The 21,389-nt window shown below is 36.6% G+C and overlaps 1 protein-coding gene across 2 annotated transcripts in view; it reads left to right on the forward strand.

The window, feature by feature from the left end:
• COMMD10 (COMM domain containing 10) overlaps window positions 1-18,773 on the forward strand; it is a 101,372-nt gene extending 82,599 nt beyond the window's left edge. The window contains exons 6-7 of one of the 2 annotated variants that reach the window (XM_059492385.1): window positions 17,758-17,817; window positions 18,445-18,773. In XM_059492385.1, coding sequence (XP_059348368.1) covers window positions 17,758-17,817; window positions 18,445-18,483 — 99 coding nt within the window. In that variant the 3' untranslated portion in view covers window positions 18,484-18,773. Of the gene's footprint in view, window positions 1-3,011; window positions 3,250-17,757; window positions 17,818-18,444 lie in introns of those variants that run through there. The other variant, XM_059492388.1, reaches the window with a different exon arrangement.
• The last annotated feature ends 2,616 nt before the right edge of the window (window positions 18,774-21,389 follow it).

Genomic DNA, 21,389 nt, shown 5'->3' on the forward strand with positions numbered 1-21,389 from the left:
AGATAAACAGTTGACAACTATAGCAAGTCATTATCAGATTTGTCTGGGTGGAAATCCTTTTTTACATTAATGTGCTGTCACGTAAAGCTGTATGAAATCTTGAAGCATATTTAGACATGTTTAGGCACAGTCTAGTGTTTAGCAGCAGGCTAGGAATTTCTGCAGTAGAGCAGCAGACTACGATTTAAAGAAATAAAGGGAGTGAGTAGATGAATTGAAGTGATGGCCTTGCATAGGGGCATTGCACAAGGAAGGAAAAATATTTTACCATCTAGAGAAGCAATAGATCCTTTGGCAGGAAAAAATGAATCAATTACATACTTTTTGTAGTCTGTATAAGTTTCTTAGTATTTTTTCTGTAAATTTAATGTTCACTAATAGTTAATATTTTTATTCAATATTCGATAGAAAGAGGGCTCATTGGGTTCTTAAATTTGAAAAGTGTGAGTGTAGAGGAAACAGTATATACAAAACCTGCAGAAGCAGCAATTAAATCAATTACTGTACTTTGTGTTTACTTAAAAAATAATATAATATTCTGGTATTCCTAATTCTCAAGGGCAACAACCATTTTATTAAAAAGGTGTCTTTAGGAATGGGAATGCAAAATTGAAGGAATTACCCAGGTATTGAAAAATATACAGTGAAAAAAATGCATGTTTGCAAGAGAGTTGATGGTGAGCAATAATTCTGTTTCATTACCAATGATAATAATAAATTTTTCAGAATCCACATGGATTCTTATTTTTAAAAATAGAACTGGAAGCAGGACATCATGTTTTTCTGAAGTTCATTCATATTTCAAAGTCATATTTGGCCTATTCCTGGAGTTAAGCATGAGGTTTTTTTCCTGAAAGGAAGTGGAGACTTCACAAACTGTTAGTTCTTATAGAGAGAAAACAAGATTTTCAGGAAAGAGAAACTGGAATAAAAGTGGAAAAAATGGAACTGAGAGTTAAGGTGCTTTGGGAGTTAAAGCAAATTCCTTCTTATTGCGTTATAAAATGTATCTTTCTAAAACTGAGTGGATAAAATGCAGTATAACCTTTAAGCAGCTACTTAATATATTCTCCTCAATTTGACAGTGGCATGACAATTAACAGCTGAAGGGAAGGCATTTACTGAGATAGCAATACGACTGTCATTGACTCATACTAACTTTATAAACTGGGCTGGTACATCAGGAAGTGTTTTTAATTAAAGCAAAAGTATTGGTACGGTCACGGAAGTAATAATCCTTTGGAAAACTGTGCTCAAAAATGTGGTGGCAGACTTTTTATGTGAGTTTCAGGAAGGATGGAACAAGTCTATGAATAGAGGTTGAAGGTTATTAGACAAATAATTTCACATGAGACTGAAGAAACCCAGCTGAATTCTGAAAGAGTTTCTAATGGGAATGCACAGATATTACCTTTAAAGCCATTGGTTTCAAAGTGTGCACAGAAGAAACCTGAAAATATTACAGATTTTTTAATCTGGAAAGCTGATTATCTTTTAAGGGAAGCTCTGCCTGCACATTTCCTTTATCTTTTTCATTCCAAATCTTTGTTCCATAATTTCTGGCATTTTGGTTCATGGGGTGACTTGCTGGGGAATTTGTTAGGTTTTGTGTTCTGAGGTAAAATGAAATTGAAGTGCTATTTGGTCTGATTCTGTAACACTAAATAAAAATTTTAATGACCAAGAGTATTTCCAAGTTAATTTTTTTAATTAAACCCATGCACAGAAGGGTTATTTTGATAGTGTAAGTAGATTGTGGAAAATAAATTAGCATTTGATGACTTTGGAAGGCCAGACACATTGTTTCAAGAGGTAGTTTCAAGAAGCTTTGACAGTGATACCAGAGTGTTTGAAATATTTACCCTGCAAATGCATGAAAGGAGAAGAGAGTCCGAAGAGAATTTACCAACTGAAATTGGTGGAATTTAAATGGTGTTGCAGTTCTGGTTAGCAGAGTGTGACAGAATGTGTTTCTTTCTGGACCATTGAATTGATTTCAAGTTTGAAAAGTTTGTAGAGGGCTTTAGGATCAACTTGGATTAGGAATCGTATCAAGCATCAAATATGCCTTTGATTTTCAGAATTCTTTGATTTTCTGATATTATTGCAAAATAAAATCTGTTTCACTTTCCATGCCTGGAAGTGTTCAAGGCCAAGTTGGATGGATGCCTGAGCAACCTGATCTAGTGAAGGCCCCTTCCCACACAAGCCAGTCTGTGATTCTACAATGAAAATTGCTTGCTTCTCTAAGATTGAGTCTCTGGCTTCCATGGTATTATTAGATATTCCTGTAACAGGCTTCAAAGTCTCTTGTTGAAATAATTTACAACACAGGAAAAAATGCATTTTCTATCTTAGTTTTGTTTAATGGTAATTTTTCCTCATTTATTTTTTCTGTCCTCTGCTAGTTCTACTAGAGCAAAAACAAATACAGCTATGCGTTCTAAAAATAATGACACTTGGTTTATCCTCACTGTATAAAATGCATGTGTCACAACTTTCAAAAAAGGAGTTTGAGACAAAAGGTTTGCTTATTGAGAAAATTTGTATTGTCAGTCTCTTGCTGTACAGACACGTGACCTGCTCATGTTAAGACTGGCATTCTGATTCCATGCTAATAGGCCCATTGTTATTAATATATGCTGCCTGCTTCTGATCTGCTCTGCTTAGAATGCATGAGGGTTTTCAGTGTGTGTGACATTTAAGGGTTATGGATTAAAAAAATTAAATTCTCCAAAACAAAAAATAACTCATACATTTTTAACAGTTTATAAAAGAGCTATTCTACATTTTCCCTCTAGCAAGATGGTACAGTATTAAATTAAATATTGTTATTTCTCTGGTCATGTAAGACTTAATGTTCTGGGCAAAGATATTAATTGTCTTTTGAAATGGACAGATGGTTTTGCCTAAAACCTGCTTGTTAATTAATTGGATTTTTTGAAAAATAAGTAGTTTTCAAATTAGGTTTGAGTCTCATTTTTTTTTATAGTGACTTTTTCCTTTTGTAGGCATGAGGATATTTTCAAGAAGTACATTGTGTGATGGAACATCTTCTATTGGATTGTGAAAGTAGAATCTAGGTAGGATAGGAGTTCAGATGTCCAAACCTGGATTGAAAATAAATAAAAATAACTCAAGAGTCAAGGTGTTACAGCTCTTCATTACAACATGATGAAACTGAATTTACTGATTTATACAGATCTGCACTTTACACAGTAAAAGATATAAACTGCTAGTAGAAAATGATGTATGAAACACGTTACCACTATTAGAGTCTCCTAAGCTTTTTCAGAAGTGCCACTTCTAAAACTTCAGCTGTTAGTGTTGAGGATCAAGAAGAAAATGAAGTCAGCAGAAGTGTTTGCAAGTCATTTCATCTTTCTGCAAAAGCGAGAACTGAACATCAAAGCTATGGCTAGGTAAACTTAGCAAGAAAGCATTAGACTGTACAGTCAGTATAATCTCATGCTGTGCTGCAGATCACACACAAACCTGTGTACAAATGTAGTATATCTTTGGTAAGTTCTGGGGGATGCTGGAGAGCTCACTTGTGTACATTTTTTATACACTTGTGTACAAGTTCTTTTATTCTACACTGGTGTAGTATTAATTCACTGAACACAATAAAACTGATACTTTTACCCTGTTCCATTTGCCCCTTTTGTCCACTGATATTTATCTTAACTACAATAAAATGGTTTCATGCTAAGCATTTATGTAAAATGTGAATGCCCTTGAGGATATTTCATTTTTGTTAGAAATTATCTGTAAAATGAGTTTATTTATTTCAGGTGCATTTTTTCTCTCTGTTATTCAAAAAAGCTTGAAGTGAAAAAAATGTTTTAAAGAACAGAATACAAGATTTTAAGTAATGAATGCAGCATATATGCATCTAATATTTTCCCACAGATTTTTGGGCAAGATTTTTATACTAGAATAAGGGTAGTGCAGAAGGAACTGTTTCTGATCTAGCATGGATTGGCTTTGTGATAGGGCGCCCCAAAAAAAATTAAACAGCCCAAATAACGTGTTCACTACAGTTCACTGGAAAGCAGCTGTAAGAAAACAAAAAAACCCCACCCGAACAGATTAAATAATAAAGCATTTACTGCAGTTCACTGAGAAGTATCTGTACTGGCAAAAATAGTGGGCATACTTTGAGACTTTAACATCAAGTGAATTAAAGATTCTTAAAATTTGTTTAATTAAAGGTGTTAAAAATTATTGTACTGATAGAGTAGAAAGTTTTTATCACTGCAAAACTTAAGAATTTTACTTGACTTTTTAAAAAATATATTTACAAAAAATTTTCTCTGTTCCTAGTGAAGCACTCTAGTCAAATCCTTATTCAATAGGAGCAAGTTGATTGTAGGTACATTTTTTAAATAGGTGGACTTTGTGTTGGTCTGTAACTGTGGTCCCCCAAAATTGCTGTTTGCCATGGAAATACAGGGACAGACTGTTACTGAAGCCCAGGTATCTTCTAGCTGGGTGTTACAGGGATGGCAAAAGAAGGAGTCTTTCCCTCCTCCCGCCTAGAACACAGAGTGACGACAGAAGCCACTCTTGCAGAGTCTTGATCCTGAGGTCTGTCTTGTCCAAGGTCTGTGTTGATCTGTAGATTGATCTCCATGAACTAATTACTTTCTTTGTAATCCCCAGTCACAACTGATTTCACACATTTTCTTGATTGTGAAGCTATTAAAATAGCTTCCACCCATGGTCTGGGTGGAAAACATTATTTGTGACAAAGTTATATTTAGTTGTAAAATTCTTGCATTATTTTGTGCTTTCAACTGTAGCTGTTCAACTAGAGAAGATTTTGGAGCTTTTTGTAGTCAGCAACTAGAAGCAGTTGGCTGCTGGGATTACTTGAAGTAACTGAAGTAAATTACCTTAACTTTTCACTAATTTGTGTAGGTTTTAATTGTGAGTCTCTGTCAGTATTTCTTGGTTTCCATAAAACAGTGTTAGAAAAACATACTCGAAACTGCAACACTAGGGAGATGATGCCATGCTGCATTAGAGAGTGGTGTAGAAAATACAGCATTTTCTAGTAGCCATTGTTATTATTATCATTTGAATAATGGCCTGTGAGATTCGTTCTGGTATGGCTTCAGAGTAGTGAAATATTCCAGACGACTTTTGAGTAAGAACATTCAGCAAGTTAATTTACAGCCCCATTTTGATATCTATCTTCACCTCTTCAGTCTCTTGTTTGCTTGGAAGTATTGCCACATACTGGCCTGTAAATAGCATTTTCAGTTCAATTCATAGCCAGTCAGTACCCAGCTGTGAAGTAAACAAAGTCTAATTTCACAATTAGGTTAGCGCCATGGAGTCATAGCATGATTTCACAATCATTAATACTATATCTCTGCATGGCTGGATTGCTCACAGTAGAATTGTAATGTCGGGTACAAGATAGCCATTCTGTCACATTAACTGGAATATATGCAGCTAATACAGAGTTTATGCCAGCCTTGTGTTTTTATGCTGTCTTAGATTCTGAGAGAATGGGCTGTGCAACCACTAATGCAAAATTAATGTATTGACTTTCTATTAAGCACATTTTAGCGGTTGGAGGTAATCTAGCTCCTTGTATTATCTGACCATAACATTTTACCTCTACACTAAGAGTCCTGTGGCCCAGTGGTACTCTGAATGGTAGTGTCTAGAGAGGTGTAGCTGACTAATAGCAGCAATTTTTTATTCAAGAGCTCTGGACCCTTTGAGTATTCACTCTTATACATGCTCTTTATGGATATTTTACTCTCTCTTTAAAGTTTCAGAGTTATTGAACTTTGTGCTGGAATTCTTTAACCAGACTCCAGTTGCAGCACTTTCAAACTGCTAGTGATAAACAAACAGGAGGTCAGTAAGTCTTCAGATCTTTACTATTCAACAGCCTTGTCTCTTGTGAACTTCATTGGCCTCCTACCAAGTTATCTAGATCATCTTTCTGGCTACTCTCACTGCTTATCAGTCAGTATCTATTGAAATTACTTGTGCATCCAGATCTACATCTAAAAGAGGCCCATCTAAAAGATGTAGTTGCCAGCTTTTAGGGATTTTTTTTGGATCAGCTCCTTCTGAGAATTATTTGGAGAAATTGAATGGTCATGAATGGGTTGAAATTGTATTCCTTGTCCGTTCTTCAGGTAAGGGATGGTTATTATTTGTTGCCAAACATGGTTCTTTGTTATGAGGTGAACTCCCTAAGCAGGTAAGATCTTTAATATTTAACAGAATAAACTAAAATCTCCTGTCACAGAGATACATTTTAATGCTGCAATTGTTACAAATAGGTGTATAGATTTGAGACAGTTTAAAGAGATGGGCAGTCTGAAATGAGTAACTTCCTCCTTGATTCCAACTAATCCCTTCCCACCAATAATGAATGAGATAACCAATGGATGTAAGTGAAGAAATAACAGTTTAGTAACGAACAAAGTGGCAACAGGCAAGAATAAAAAAGGTAACAGTAAATAACGGCTAGATAGCCAACTGCTGCAAACTCACCATCAGCTGGAAATGCCCTTCCTGATACTGTGCCCAGCAGGGATGGCCTCAGGCTTGTAGGACCGAGGGACGAGACAGCAACAGATCCGTGCCAGAAGGCAGAGCTCTCGGGGCAGATGCAGCAGCACATGGAGATCTGGCGGCTCCCCAGGGCCGGCACCCTCGCCCAGAGGCCCAGCAGGGCGGGGGGCACTCGGTGTTCCCTGTCCCCTCTGTCCTGGGTCACTCGGTGTTCCCTCTCCCCTCTGGCCTGGGTCACTCGGTGTTCCCTGTCCCTGCTGTCCTGGGTCACTCGGTGTTCCCTCTCCCCTCTGGCCTGGGTCACTCGGTGTTCCCTGTCCCCTCTGGCCCGGGGGGAGGTTTTTGCCAACCTTAATGATGTGTGATTCTGAGAAATTAGTATTTGCAAACTGACCTGTAACATCTTGCTATTCCATTTTTCCTTTTGAAGAACTCCTATTGTTACAGGGCTTGCAAGGGTTTTTCAGGGTGAAGAGGGAGACAAGAATGTTGATCTCATGTTCAGAAGGCTTGATTTAGTATTTTATTATATATATACATTATTACTATACTAAAAGAAATAGAAAGAAAGATCTCAGAATGCTACCAAGCTAAGAATAGAAAAGGAATGAAATAACAAAGGAGCTCTCTCTGATTCTGTCCCAGAGAGAGCTCGGTTCTTGATTGGCCATTAATTATATACATCAACATGGGCCAATCACAGGTGCACCTGTTGCATTCCACAGCAGCAGACAACCATTGTTGACATTCTTTTTCTGGGGCCTCAGCTTCCCAGAAGGAAAAATCCTAAAGAAAGGATTTTTATGAAAAGATGTCTGTGACACTCCAATGTTAAAAAGACAAAAAAAGGACATTTAGTTTGAATATTAATTTCATATCTATCTTTGTGAAAAGATTACACCACATTTACTTTTTATTGCTTGCTCTACCATTTTAGTTTTGCATCATGCAGTGCTGTCTTGGAAGAGAAAAATGTAATTAATTGGGAGCTAAATGGGTTCATTTTGAGAGAGAAGGATAAAAAGTGTCTTGGTTTTGATACTTACTGAAACCATTGCAGCCAACCTAAGTACTGGATTGTGCTCCTGCTATCTGTAAAATAATCTGAATCTAGTACTATATTCCTTCATATTACTTACTGTCTTTTAAAGCAACCTGTATGATTCAATAGCACACAGACTTGAAAATAAAAAGGGCTTTGATACCCTCTGTCGAGTTGCTTATGTTAGCCAAAAATTGTTGTTTTCTTTCCTGAGAGGATATTACTTACACACTTATGTTCATGGTCTGGCTTTGAAGAAAATGGGGGGTGAGAGATCTTATTTCATCTTTGGTATATGTGAAAACACACAGCACTTGTATTTTCAGTCCTTAGCACTTTGTTCAGTTTTCAGTAAGCAGTGAGAATTCACACCACTCCACTGCATCAAGCTTTAAATAATTTGTCAGCCAAAGCAGTAAAGGAAAATTGCTGAAATTCCATTGTCTGAAGTCCAAAATAGCTAATTTTGTGTCATTAGAATGTGTGTAACCTTCAGTGACAAATGAGAAAGTTGTTGCTTGATTACTTTTTAGTATAGTGGTTGTTTCCACATTCTTACTAATTTTGTGGAGTCATAATGAGAAGACCACATAATCTATTACTAATTCTTGTAAAAAGGCAAAGCTATTTTGTCTCATTTGACAAACTTTGGTTTTAATAACCTCTTCCAGTTTTGCACTGTGGTCTGTTGTCTGAGAAATGTTGGTGTTTACTTGGTTAGGCTAGTGGTGTAATGTAGTTTTTTTCACATCAGTGAGACATCTGACATCAATGTGTCATTGATACAAACAGGTAGCTCTGGTTCAAGGCTTTGCTGGGTTGCTTATGGCAAGGAAGAGATACCAGCACTTATTGTAGATTATGAGCATTGTAGCAAAAGCTATAGATATATTACAACCCTTAGAATACAGTAGAAATGGTAAGTAGGAGACGTCCTCATAAAATTAAGTAAATTTTTAAAAGGATAAAATATGTATTACTTTACAAACAACCTTATTCCCTAGGAGTTTTGCCTTTGATTCTGCTGCGGACTAGACTGCTAGTTAACATCCCTCATTCCTGCATGACTTCCCTGTCTTTCAGCAGCTGAGATTTGTGTGCAAGTCCCCAGCTGCTAGCTGCTGGAATTATTTGCCTGCTGGAGATCAAAAACATACTTGCTGACAGCCACTAGCATCCCTTTAGCACAGAACAAAACAGCCCCAAACATTTTATCTTTGCTGATCTGCCTAACAAAATCCAAATTTGTGATACTTTGAGTGACCCATTTCAAACAAAAAAACCTAATTTACAGATTATCTAATCTCAACATTTTGTGAATATTTAAACAGATTTTGGAAAGGAGTTTTCACATCAGTTACATTGATTTCATGTGGGTCTCAGCTTCCTTAGATCTTTCCCCTCACTGCTGGCATCTTTTATCCAGCCGCTTTTCTTGTGCCTCAGTAGAAACAATAGATACTTTCAGGTATTCCAGCAATGAAGGTTCTTTGTGGTAAAACAATACAGCATTGCAGTTTCTTACTGAATCAGGTAGGCTCAGAAGGTCATAATTCAAAAAGATGCCAGCTTCCTCCGTTCCTAAATGGAGGTATAAATCCTTCTTAAAATGTTAATCATCTGCAGGGTATCACCATATAATATTTCTGTCAGATCTGTAGCTCTAGATGTGGACACAGATGATAGCAACCCAGGTTTCTTCTCTGGACAGAGGAGGTTTGATCTGGCTTTTTGACAAGGGGTGGTTTGGATGACAGTTTGAGTTTCCTCGAAATCCAGCTTCAGACCCAGCATTAAATGTGTAACTGATTAGAATATAAAGTGTTTGTAACTCCAGGTTAATTATATCAGCTGCAAGCAAGCTGTGTGAAAAGCTCTTCAAAACACTCAGTGCATGGTGTTGAGCTGCTCTTCTTGCTAATAGAGGGTTTTGACCATTGTATATCAAGATGCAAAGAGTTTTCAGTCTGCCTTTGGTGCTGTAAGTTGAGCTTTGCTGTTCTAAGATACCTAAGGTGCATTGTTTGCCATTTAAGCCTCATAATCTTGCTGGATGACAATACTAGGCACTTAATATTTATACTCAGTTTTGTTAATTTCCTAGAATTTGATCATTTTCTGATCACAATAATGAAAATATTTCCCAACTATAGCTATGTGACATCTTTTTAATGTGGCATCAAATCAAAATGGCATCAGCTGTGGTCAAATCTGGTGATCATGTGAGGTCAGAAAAGCTTGAAAGCATTTCTAGTGCCAGCATGATGCTTTCCATTTCTTCAGCAGAGGTTATCTGTGAATAAAATAATAAAAAGAAAAGTGAATTCCTTATCAGTTGAGGTGAATGTAAGACTGTTGTGTCATTTTTGATGTGAGCTATCTTTAGAATGGAAATATGAACTCATTGGTCTTCATGGCTTTGAAGACTTATACATGCTAGCCCCAGTGGAAATAAAAGAAACACAGAATCACAACTGCCTGGTTTTCCTTGCAGAGTTCCTGAACTTAATTTTTTAAATGTTGTTAGTTCTGTGACAAGTGAAGTGTACCAAAATGGGAAGATAAGAATTTAATTTCTTCTGAGGAATAAAACCACTTATCACAGTATAGCTCTGATTAAAGAAGAAAGTTGTATTTTGATAGTTACAGACAGTATAAGCAATATGCAACAATTAGGGTGTATATGATTTCTTGTGAACTTTTTCCAAACTTTATACAGTGAAATTTAATAGGGAGAAAGCCTGTTTGGGTGGGTTTTGGAATTGGGTTGGGTTTTTTTGTTGTTGTTTTTTTTTTTTTTTGTGGTTTTTTTTTTTTTTTTTTGTGTGTTTTTTTGTGTTTTTTTGGGTTTTTTTGGTTTTTTTTGGTTTTGGGTTTCCTTTTTAAATTTTTAGTAAGATTGCTTCTTCAGAGGGCTTTCTGCCATATTTGGAGTACAGTAGAATTTGCAAAATTAGATGAGAGATGGAACAGGAAGATAATAATTATTGAAACATGTGTTCCTCAGATTAATCTGTGACATTCTTAGTAATTGTGGCAGCCTTTCAGTGAATGAACCAATTTTTAAATGCATGTTTTGTTGAATATAAGGTTTTTGGAAATTATGCGTGCTTTGCTATTGAATCCTGAAAATACAACAACATTCATGTGGATGGAGGCTTGTTGCTCATAGTGACTGAATCCTTATGGAGTCTAGTGAGGAACCAGTCAGGAGCTTGTACAGTGTGCATAGTTATCTTCAAAGAAGGAAAGGGCATGTGAAGGTAAATACAAATACAGAACTGACATAAAGCAAGTCAGCCTTTCAACAGATCTCCTATGAGCCATTTTCCATACCTGCAACATACAGGGAAGTATCGACATAAAAGACATGCTTTTAAGTGATAGGCATACACTGATACACATCTACTGCCCATTTCTCCAGAAAGCATGTTTGCTTACTGTGATGTTTTTCTTAAAGTGTATTTAACATAATCTGCAGAGAAGTGTCAACCCTCATCTCTAGATTTCTGGTTTTTAAAAGTTTTCCATGCAAAAGTATTATTGAAAGGCCAACCAATATAATGATGGTACTTACAGGAATGTAAATTCCTAGGAACATTTTGCTTGGATACAGCTATTGGAAGAAAAGGCTTTTCAATCTCTCTTTTCTCTAGCAAGATGGTATTTACTCTGACACAATGTACTGAGGTGAAAACTGTAGTTTTGGGGTTTTTTTCTCAGATAATTATCTCAGTTTTAAAAGCATTTTTCTTACCTACTGTGGAAAAGGGACCTGTCTCCCTCTAATGCTCTGTGAGCTTCCCAGCCTGTGTGATCTTTTTAGGAGTTATGTCCCATTTCCTGTCCATAGTTTTGCATCAGTTAATTCAGCCAGCAATGGGTATTTTTGGAAGGATGGAGAGGAACAGGAGTAATGAAAATGGTAGTGACTGACAATTCTTACTGCAGTTTGGGAGTATGTCAGGTGTTCTGTAGGTGATCAAATGCCTGCAGAATCTGTTGCTTTACTACCAGATTGGACAATAAATTCATTCTTGCCATCTTCCATGCAAAATGATCCTGAATCTGCTGGAGTGAGATTCAAGATTTATCTGTATGTATCTCCATAAATTCCAGTAACACGTTGGTTAGATCTCAGGAATCAACACAGGATTTGGTTAGGATGCTTGCATATATGTTGCAAAGAGAGGGAAGTATATCTTTAGTACGATGCAGATCATGATCTCCCTGAATCCACAAGGAATTTGAGTTTCTTAAGCTTATATGAAAAAGAAATGCAACTTTGAAAGGTAGAATGCAGTATGTTTATGAACTAGATGTTAATATGTTGGTCAGGAAGCATGGGTTAGGGTTAGTATCTTACATTTTATAACAGTTACACACCGAAACTTGAAATGCATGTAATTTGGTAATAAAACATGATTTTTTTTCTCTACAAAAATAGTAATTTGGTATTGCAACTGGAGATAAGCTTTGAAAAAGAATGAAGTTTGAAGGTTACATTTTTTGATGATGTGAAAGAAGTTTAATTAGGAATATATTAGTCTGTATTTAACTCCCAGTGTTTTGCTGAATCCCTGAGCTGAATTACATTCATCTACAGCTGTAAGAATATGAAGAAGTTTTAATTACTGTCTCTTATATGCAGAGAGTTAACAAACAGGTGTACTTCTAAGAAATGCTGGTCTGTTTTAATGCATATGCTCTTCTTAAAATTGATCTTCCTGACCAAGCCACAGAAACTTTTTGATAAATTCTGTGAGATACAAGTAGAAAAAGTCGTAAGTGCCTAGGTGAATGCACAGTTCTCTGGGACCCAAGCAAGTTTAAAGGAAGTCTGAATTAATGTAGCACAAAAATTGATAGGTCCAGAGGGAAATGCACACTACTAAGAATCAACTGGGGTCTGTTTAGGAATGAATCTTAATTTGTCCATACACTGATTAGCTTAGTTATCCCTATAATTCTGTTATATCTGAGATTTTAAGGATACCTAATAGGAATAAATTGGAGAATGGATAGCAAATGTGAAAATATTCTTCTCTCAGACCAAATGGAGATGTGGCTCAAGATAGTATTAAAGGTAATATTAGAATATGAGGACTGGGATGTATGTTATTTCACTTAGTTATTATTAAAAAGCTTTGCTGAATATACTCTTATTTTTTACATGTGCTCAGTCACATAACATTATCATTATCAGCAGACATTTAGCTTATAAATATATTATATAATTCAGCTTATCCCTCCATTTGCTTCAAAATACTTGGCATTTATTTTTCAACATCATTGAAGTAGTTATAGCTTTGCAGTTGAGAACAGTAGTAGCTGTGTTTTTGTGTTCAAGACAGCTTTAAACCAGAGGTTTGGCTTTAGTTTATAACTTCTAGTGCATTACTTTATGCTTACACATGGGGTTGGGGACTTAAAAGTGTGGAATCGCTGTGTAGTATGTAAGGTTGCAAAACTCTGTCATTAGTAAAAAGGCTTTTTTCAGTAGCACATTATGAATATCTAAACTTTTGTATTAAAAACACCCAACAAACCACTACAAACACATAAACATCTCCACTGTAAAACCAAACAACCAACCAATCCCTAAAAGCAAAACCCAATCCTTTGTTTATAACCCGAAATTTGCCTCTGCTTTCTGAAGTATTTTAAGGAGGCAGTTTTTGCTTGTTTTCCACAGAAACATTTTGCAGCAAGAAGGTATTAATGATTGAAATAGTTAGCCAAGATAATGGGAAGTTGGAGACTAACATATCCTGTATATTTGTATCTTCATCATTTTATGCTGATGATAGTGTTCAGCTAAAAAAATTGCCTGTTTGGTGGTGGTTGTAAGCTAAGTATATATTAAAAGACTGTGGCTATTTTGTAGAATTAGCCAGACATTCAGAATGGCTGTTTTGGTTAGGATAACATATTGATATTGACTGGGAATACAAAGGTTTTTTCTTCATTTTCCTCTCATTTCTCTTTTCTCTTTCCTGCCCCCCTTCCACCCCCAAAGGAAATTTGGTTTTAGAGACTGATGAAGACGTTATGTTTTTTAAAATAATAGCAGACAGTAAGTGAGAAGATACTTAAGGGGAGAAAACAACCCTAATCAGTTAAGCTTATTAGAATTTCACGGTTCTCAGGAGGCTGTGAGTTGTAAATTGATACAACCCTGGGGTGACAGAAGAGGTGGAATTAAATCAGATTTCATCTAGATGTATGCAGGCAAAATGGCACTAAAATCTAATTTTTACACTTAAAATACATTCACTAGTGATACATGTCCAAACATGTTAAACCACACATTTCAGAAAGCTTATTACCATATTCCTCTCAGTGAATTCAGAATGATGTAAAGATTTTTCTTGGTGACAGTTGCAATTCACATACACCTTTCCAGTAGTAAATGCAGTGCTTTGTCATGTTTTACAATAGATGAACACACTGAAGAGCAACTTTATTTAGCTAATGTGCTGCACATACTCTTTAGCTACACTTACTGAGCATATTGCTCCAGTGCAGTCCCTGCCACCCTTCATGGATATTGTGTCAGACAAAAAGCCTGTCTCCTTGTTTTCAAAGCAGCCCAAAGAATGAACGTTTGGTACTTTAGAGATTTCTTTGTCTTCATAAAAATATCACGTTCAGCCATGTTTATCTGATGCTATGAAACTGTCACACTCAAGCCTAAAATTCTTAAAAGCAGGAGCTAGGAGTTAACACTGGCACAGCAGAAAAATTGGGGATGTAACTAGAAAAACTTGGATTGACAAGGTGTGACAATGGGAATAAATTCAGTTTGGTTTTCTGGTTGCTCGGTATAGTTTTCTTTCACATGAAGATGATAAAAAGAAAGAGAAAATGAGATGCCAGAAATGAGGGGGAGAGTAGTGTGAAGGTGAGGGATGGGAAGATATTTATAAGGAAAGAGGAAAAAAATTATACACTTGATAAAAAGAAGACTTTAGACGTCCAGCAAATTGCTGTTTTCTTATTTACGTCTGGAAAAAACATAGTAGATCAGAGGCAATATCTGAAAACTTGTATGTGCAGATAAAAGAAGTCTGCTTAACTGTACTTTTCATAAATAGGTTGAGGCTTTGTCTGCACACAGTGACATTTAATTAAGTAGGTAAGCTGAAAGTGATTTTTTTTCATCCTGTGTTTTAGTTACAGTTGAAATATTATTAGGGTTTTTAGTTTTATATGCTCATCTGAGTAAAATTCCATTAAGTATATTAGGAATTTGCCTGTTCTGGGGGGTTTAGCAATAGTCTATCTAAACAGTAATTTTTAAGACAATTTTGCTGAGTAATTGAAGAACTGGGTGGTAACCTCATCTTGTGGTGCACAGTTTTAATTGCACTTGTTTATATTCACACAGAATAAAGCAAATAAGTAAATAATGGAAATCTCAGCTAAAAATGGGGGGCCATCAGCCACCTGAGGAGTAGGGTTTTTTTTAGGGATCTAGTTATGATACAACATTTTTGTGATTTGTAATAGGAACTCCTGACCACATAATAATGATAATTTGTCACCATCCTTAGCGGACTCATGCTAGTGAAAAATTTAATGTAGTAATATAACATTTTTAACTGGTGTCATACATCTGTATGGTTTTTTTTGTACACCACTCTCTGTTGAAGTGGTATAGTAGATGTGCCAGGTTTTTAGACATACAAACAAATGTGTTTTTGCAGATGATTAAGTGCAGATAAGCAACACATTTCATACAAGATTGTTACACCTCTCTCCCATTGACCCTCCTACTCCCACCCCAGAACAGAAACATGACTTGCTTTCTTTTAGATCTCCACAGGCATTTGCCTGACACAATCCAACATACATTTTGTCCTAGTTATCAGAGTATGACTATTAAATAATTATGGGAAGAGAGATCTCATCCTTTTCATAAAGCAGAGTGGGTTTTTTTAATAAAGTGTAAAGAGTATCTGAATTAAAAGGTCTGCAATTTTTTTCACTTGCATACTTTATCTTCTAACTAACAGTAACTAATGTAGGTAGAAAATACGAAAGACAAGCAGGGAGAGAGAGAAGGAGAATTGATTGTGCTTGCTGATTTGAAGAAATACCAGAAGATGCCCTTCTTGAATGAGACACAGAGACTGGAGAAATGAGATCAGATGGTCAGAGGTCTTTCTCTGCCCCTCTCTGGTGGCATTGCAAAACCATCACATCAAAATGCAGTAGACTTCCAGAAATCATTCAAGAAATTATCCTAGCTATTAATTGTGACTGATAAAAGATATCTTGTATCTTCCTTTTGCTGAACCTCATCTTTGCAGTTCTGATTTCTTCCATTCAGTCACTAAAATCCTTCTAGGAAGGCAAACGGCAAGCAAAATCCCAGCTGAAATGGTAGATGCCTTTGCTATTAATGTATCTTTCTTCTTTCCTCTACCCGCTTTCTCTTCTGAAAAAACCCTTGTTTGCTTTCTTTTTTTGTTTCTTAGCTGTTAGAAAGCCTTTAAAAATGCTTTTACTTCCCCTGTCATGGCATTATGCTCTTTGGAGGGAGGATCAGCTGGAGTCATGGCAAAGAAAACTGCTGTCCTGGTAGTTTTATTTTGTATTCACCATACGATTCACAGTATTGCATTGTTCCTTCCCAGAGGGGGAAGATTGGTCTCTCATACAAATCACTGGTCCTTTTCTAGGCTGAAATTGTTGGAAGGGATCTTTCTTTCTGCAGAGTGAGAAGGAGGAATTGCACCAGACAGGCTGGCCCCAGTTATTTTATCTCTTTCCTGTGTCTCTTACAGCTCCTTTTGAGGAGCAGGCACCAGGCAGTACCTATACTGTGTTCCCAGGGCTTCTGCTGGTCTTGTGCATTTGGTACGCCAAATTCAGTGACATTATTTGGCATAACTTGAGACTTGCATTGCTTTGAGTACACAGAATCTGGCCCTCAGCCTTGTCTGTATGCAAAAGTGTCCTTGCTCATTTAAGCTGAGTGGATAAACAAGTGTTTTTCTATTGACCCAAGTGGTACATGAAGTTGCTACCAGTTAAAGAAAAGTGGTGTGTATGCATTATTTCAGCTGATAATATTTTGTGAGTATTTTGTGAATCCAGAGATTCAGCTTTCACAGAGCCTCATTATTGTTCATGGTAGTGCAGCTTTTATCCTCAGGAATGCCTCTAACCCTTGAAAAGTCGAAGAAAAACAAAGAGAATGTGCAGAAATATAAATTTACTTTTAAATAAATAAAGGCACAAAGTGAAGTAGAAGGAATAAGGCTAGGAACTGTGTGGTTAGATCTGTGGTTAGTGATTGAAGGTAGCAGGCTCCAAGCAAGTTAAGCAGGACAGAAGTTTTAATTCAACCCCCATCTTCACAGACATCAGCACATGCATGCAGAGGATTATTACCACCATCTGTTTTATCTACAGCAGTTTTCATCAGTTGTGTTGTTTTGTGGGGTTTTTAAGTGCTTAAGCACTGCTTTGAAGCCATTGTGTTAATTGTTAACTTTGGCTGAATCTGCATGGATGCCTATAGCAGTGTCAGCATGCTAAGATTGGAACTGTTGGATTAATGAATGAAGTATCAGCTCTGTGCCTGTGCAGTACATTAATAACTGTGCCAGTTCAATCAAATACACTACTGACTTTGTCACTGTGAAAAGTATTTACCAGATCTTAGATGGACTGCTGAGAAAGATGAATGTAATCTTTCATTTTAGTCTGACTTAAAAATAAGATAACTAAGTTCTTCACTTAGATTATTTTGTTACTGTTCTTCACAGGGGGAGACTAGATATACTGATAGATTTGAATTCTTCACTTAAACGAAATATACATGTATGAGGAACATTGTAGTGAATAGAAGGAAACCAAAGGTTATCTTTCATATAGCTTAATCTCATATTCTGATTTACTGGAGTTAATGTTGAAAAGAGAAAAGAGAAATGAAGAAAAGAGAAGGAAAAGAAAAGGGAAAAGGGAAAAGGGAAAAGGGAAAAGGGAAAAGGGAAAAGGGAAAAGGGAAAAGGGAAAAGGGAAAAGGGAAAAGAAAAGAAAAGAAAAGAAAAGAAAAGAAAAGAAAAGAAAAGAAAAGAAAAGAAAAGAAAAGAAAAGAAAAGAAGTATGCTTAATCCTTAATTTTTTTAAAATTGTGTTTTCTTTCTTCTTTACAGAACCTGAAGAAGGTGTTTGTAGAATTTAGCCATCAGGAGCTATTTGAGTTCTACAACAAGGTCTGTAGATTTTACAATATTATAATTTTCTTTGTGAACACCTTATGCTGCTCAGCAGGAAGTGTTGCCTATATGAATTAAATAGAATAAAACTGGAAAGAAGAGATCTGACTTTAAGGCTGTTGGATTCCTTTGATCACATAAACCATTTTCAGGAAGAGCCTGTGCATTCACCTTTGGAATAGGCAGGGCTTGGGTCACTGTAAGCATACCTGGCAGCTGGATCAGGAGCAGTAGCTGATTATTGGCAGTGGGGATCTCTCTGGAAACAGCATCTTCATGTTGCATCTTCAGTCAAGATGCTGGGCTCGTAATCCAGTCAAAATGAACTCTTATTTTTTTTTTTGCTTGTTATTATGCATTGGAAATTCAGAGGAAAACATCTGTGCATGCTAAAGAGGTAGTATTTAGACAACTGTTTCTTTAAAATTTGAATATTTAAACTGCAGCAATGAATTCTAATAGCTTCATGTAAAAACAAGTATTCATGAGTACAGGATTTTTATATTGGTATGCAAATATATTTGGTATGCGTAGTTGAAGATATTGGTTATTTCTGTTTGCATGTTTCTAAACAACCCTTTATGAGTGGAGGTTTTTTCCTCTCTTTTTCTTTCCTTTAAATAGCTGGAAACTATACAAGCACAGCTGGATTCCCTTACGTGATGTTTTTGAAGACTTATTTCTCCATCACGCTCCTGCCACCTCATTATTTTGAATTGAAGATAGATTGCCAAGCTGCATTTCCTGAAGGATTCAGCGGGTTGCTTCTTGTAAAATTATATGGCTTATCTGCTTTTCAGACCAGTACCATAAGCCAAGAGTCTTTGTCAAGGGTCTGAAGATTCTAATGGACTTTCTCTTATTTGCTTAGCAGCTGTGGAAAATGCCTTCTTTACTTACAGTGGGGAAACACCTTGCCCAGACCCTCCTCCCCCGGCCCCCTTCCTCCCCACCTCCCCAAAGAATGCTACCCTGCTTCAGGAATATTTTTTTCATTCTGTGTGTTACTTGATTCTGGTAGAAATTTGCATGTTAGTGAGAGTGACCAGGAAAAAAACCCTCTTTTGTAGACATAAATGTAAAAGTTATAAGAAAGTACACAGCTAATAAAATCTCTATCCTTTTTAAATAATACTCACACAATTGATAATGCTTCTTGCAGATTTGTTAAAATAAATTCAGAATTTTGAAAATTTATTTTGGGGCTAGTCAAATTTCATTTCTCTGTCTTTATTCTATTTTAGTTTGGTGGGGTTTTTTTTTCTTTGAAAAAATCAACAATATCTCTGTTTTCAGTGTTTACTCTTGACACTGAAAATAAACATGGTTCTTGGCACTGCATGCCCACTAACGAATGTAAGAAGTGTGATGTATAACTGAGGGGAGAAATCTCAGAGTATAAAATAAAAAAATACTGAAATGATCTGACAGATTTCTGAAAGCTATGTTGATCCTTCCTCATGCTCTTTTTACCGCCAGCATTTTTACATTGAACAGGAAAAATTGAAGTATAGTGATTAAAGGCCAACTTAGTCATACTTTCACCCATTAGTTCCAGATGATTGATGAGCAGCAGGAGAAAGGTGAAAGTCATCTTAGTTCTTGTTTCTTGACAATTTGTGTATGACTCCGGGCTCTGGGCTTTTAGAAGGCAAGAGGAAATTTGCCTGTTCAGAAATTTAATTTTTTTTCTTCCTGATGCTTACTTCAGGGATGGTTCATACCCAACTGGACAGTTTCCTTCTTTGCTCATGACTGTAGGTATAATTATAACCAAAATGTATGTTTTGAATAGCTGGTTTCTCCTGAATAGTTTAGGTCCTCCTGTACCAGATTTCCTGCTTTGTTGCTTTTTTGTGCCTTTTTGTTGCTTTGTTGTTAGGGATTGTGCTGTCAACTTTAGAATACTGTAAGGTTTGCACAAGCTGTCTGAGCTGAAAATTATTAGGTTCAGATGATAACAGCCTATGTGTGAGTGAAGGGCACTGGAGAGAGAGCACACACGTACTTACCGTAGTCCTTAGCTCTTTAAGGAAGTGCCAAATGATACTTTACTGCTCTGGTGCAGTAACACTGTTACTGTAGAAAAAGAAGAAAGTCACCTGGAAGAAGAGAGTCAACATTGCCCAGCAGAATACCCTCAGCTTTCCACTATAGCTTGTGAGGCTGGCTGCCAAAATCACATCTTGTCATAAGCACGTGTGCCATTTTGTCTGGAGATACAGATGTCACCTCCTAGGTGTGGTTGTTCAACAAGAGCTTGGCAGCTTGCTTATCTCACCCATGCATAGACTGGTGCATGTCTGCAGCTGGACACATCCCCACCATTGCCTCTGCTTGCTGACAGTAGCAGTGCTTTGTAGTCAATGCCGCTGAGGGAATCCCCTTCTGCGTGACATGTCTTCTCTACCAGTCCTGTGGCACAGTATGCTTTGTGCAAGACCACTGCTCTTGAGCCTTTTCACTGAGTGTTCAGAGCTTATGTTCTGGAAATCAGGTCTAAAGAAAGTTCAGACCTTCCTGTGTAGATACAGGACATGCTAAAGCAGTTGTGTTAGGGGTTTAAGTTATCTTTGTGAATGCAGGCAGTGATTGATGAATCCTGGAGGAGGAGGTGAAGGCTGGACTAGTTTTGAGAGCAAGAGCCATGGACAAATCAGCAGGCATATCTTAGAAAAAGAAGTCAGGGTCAGAAGAAATGGAGCACAAGAGAAACAAAGGAGAAGGTAGAGAAATGGATATTCCCAAGGATGGAATTTGGGTATTGGAAAATACCAGGAAGAGAGCAGAAACATTGGAAAATAGGACAAAAGTATATATACAAAGAAAATATTAAGCAGAGGGGGAGATAACCTTATAGTAGAGTGAGAGTAGGGGAATCAGAGTAAACCAGAATTAGCTATGGAAACTAGCCAGTTGTATAACTGCATCTAGTATTTCAAACTAACCCAGAAGTGCAAACCTTGGTGCAAAGCTGACCAAGATCAAAGTATGGGATAGTGAAATACAGATTTTAAATCTAGCTTTAATAGTAAATATTTTAAAAAATTATAAAACTATGTTGAAAGGGATGAAAAAGCCTAAGACTGCAATAATTTTGTAAAATACAATTAATGTTTTTCCTTGTTTGCAGATGACTGAAAAGATTTACAATTTCTTTACAGTGTCTGCCTTTTATTCTTTACTAACTGTACTGAATTCTTAGTGTCAAAAGCTTTATTGTAAGAAGTACAGTGGTTACCTTTAGTCAGGGACTGCTGAGAAATAAACATTTAGTTGAAAAAGACTTTTCTGTATGTAGTGGGAAGCTTTGGGGTTGTACATTGTTACAGAGCGAGGACATAACCTGTACCATCTTAGAGAAGAACACTGCCACTTAAATTTAAGTGCTACTGACTAAGGAGAGAAAATTGGCTAACTGAGAAAGAGCAGAAGACTTTGGGGGTTTTGTTAGGTCTTGCGGAAAAGAAAGCTTTTATCCTGGTTGCTTCTCTCTGGGTGTGAGTGAACCTGGAGAGGGGAAGATTATTCTTCTCCTGAGAGAAGCTGTCTCTGCTTGGTTTGTATAG

Source organism: Ammospiza nelsoni, chromosome Z, assembly GCF_027579445.1.
Source record: "Ammospiza nelsoni isolate bAmmNel1 chromosome Z, bAmmNel1.pri, whole genome shotgun sequence".
Lineage (NCBI taxonomy): Eukaryota > Metazoa > Chordata > Aves > Passeriformes > Passerellidae > Ammospiza > Ammospiza nelsoni.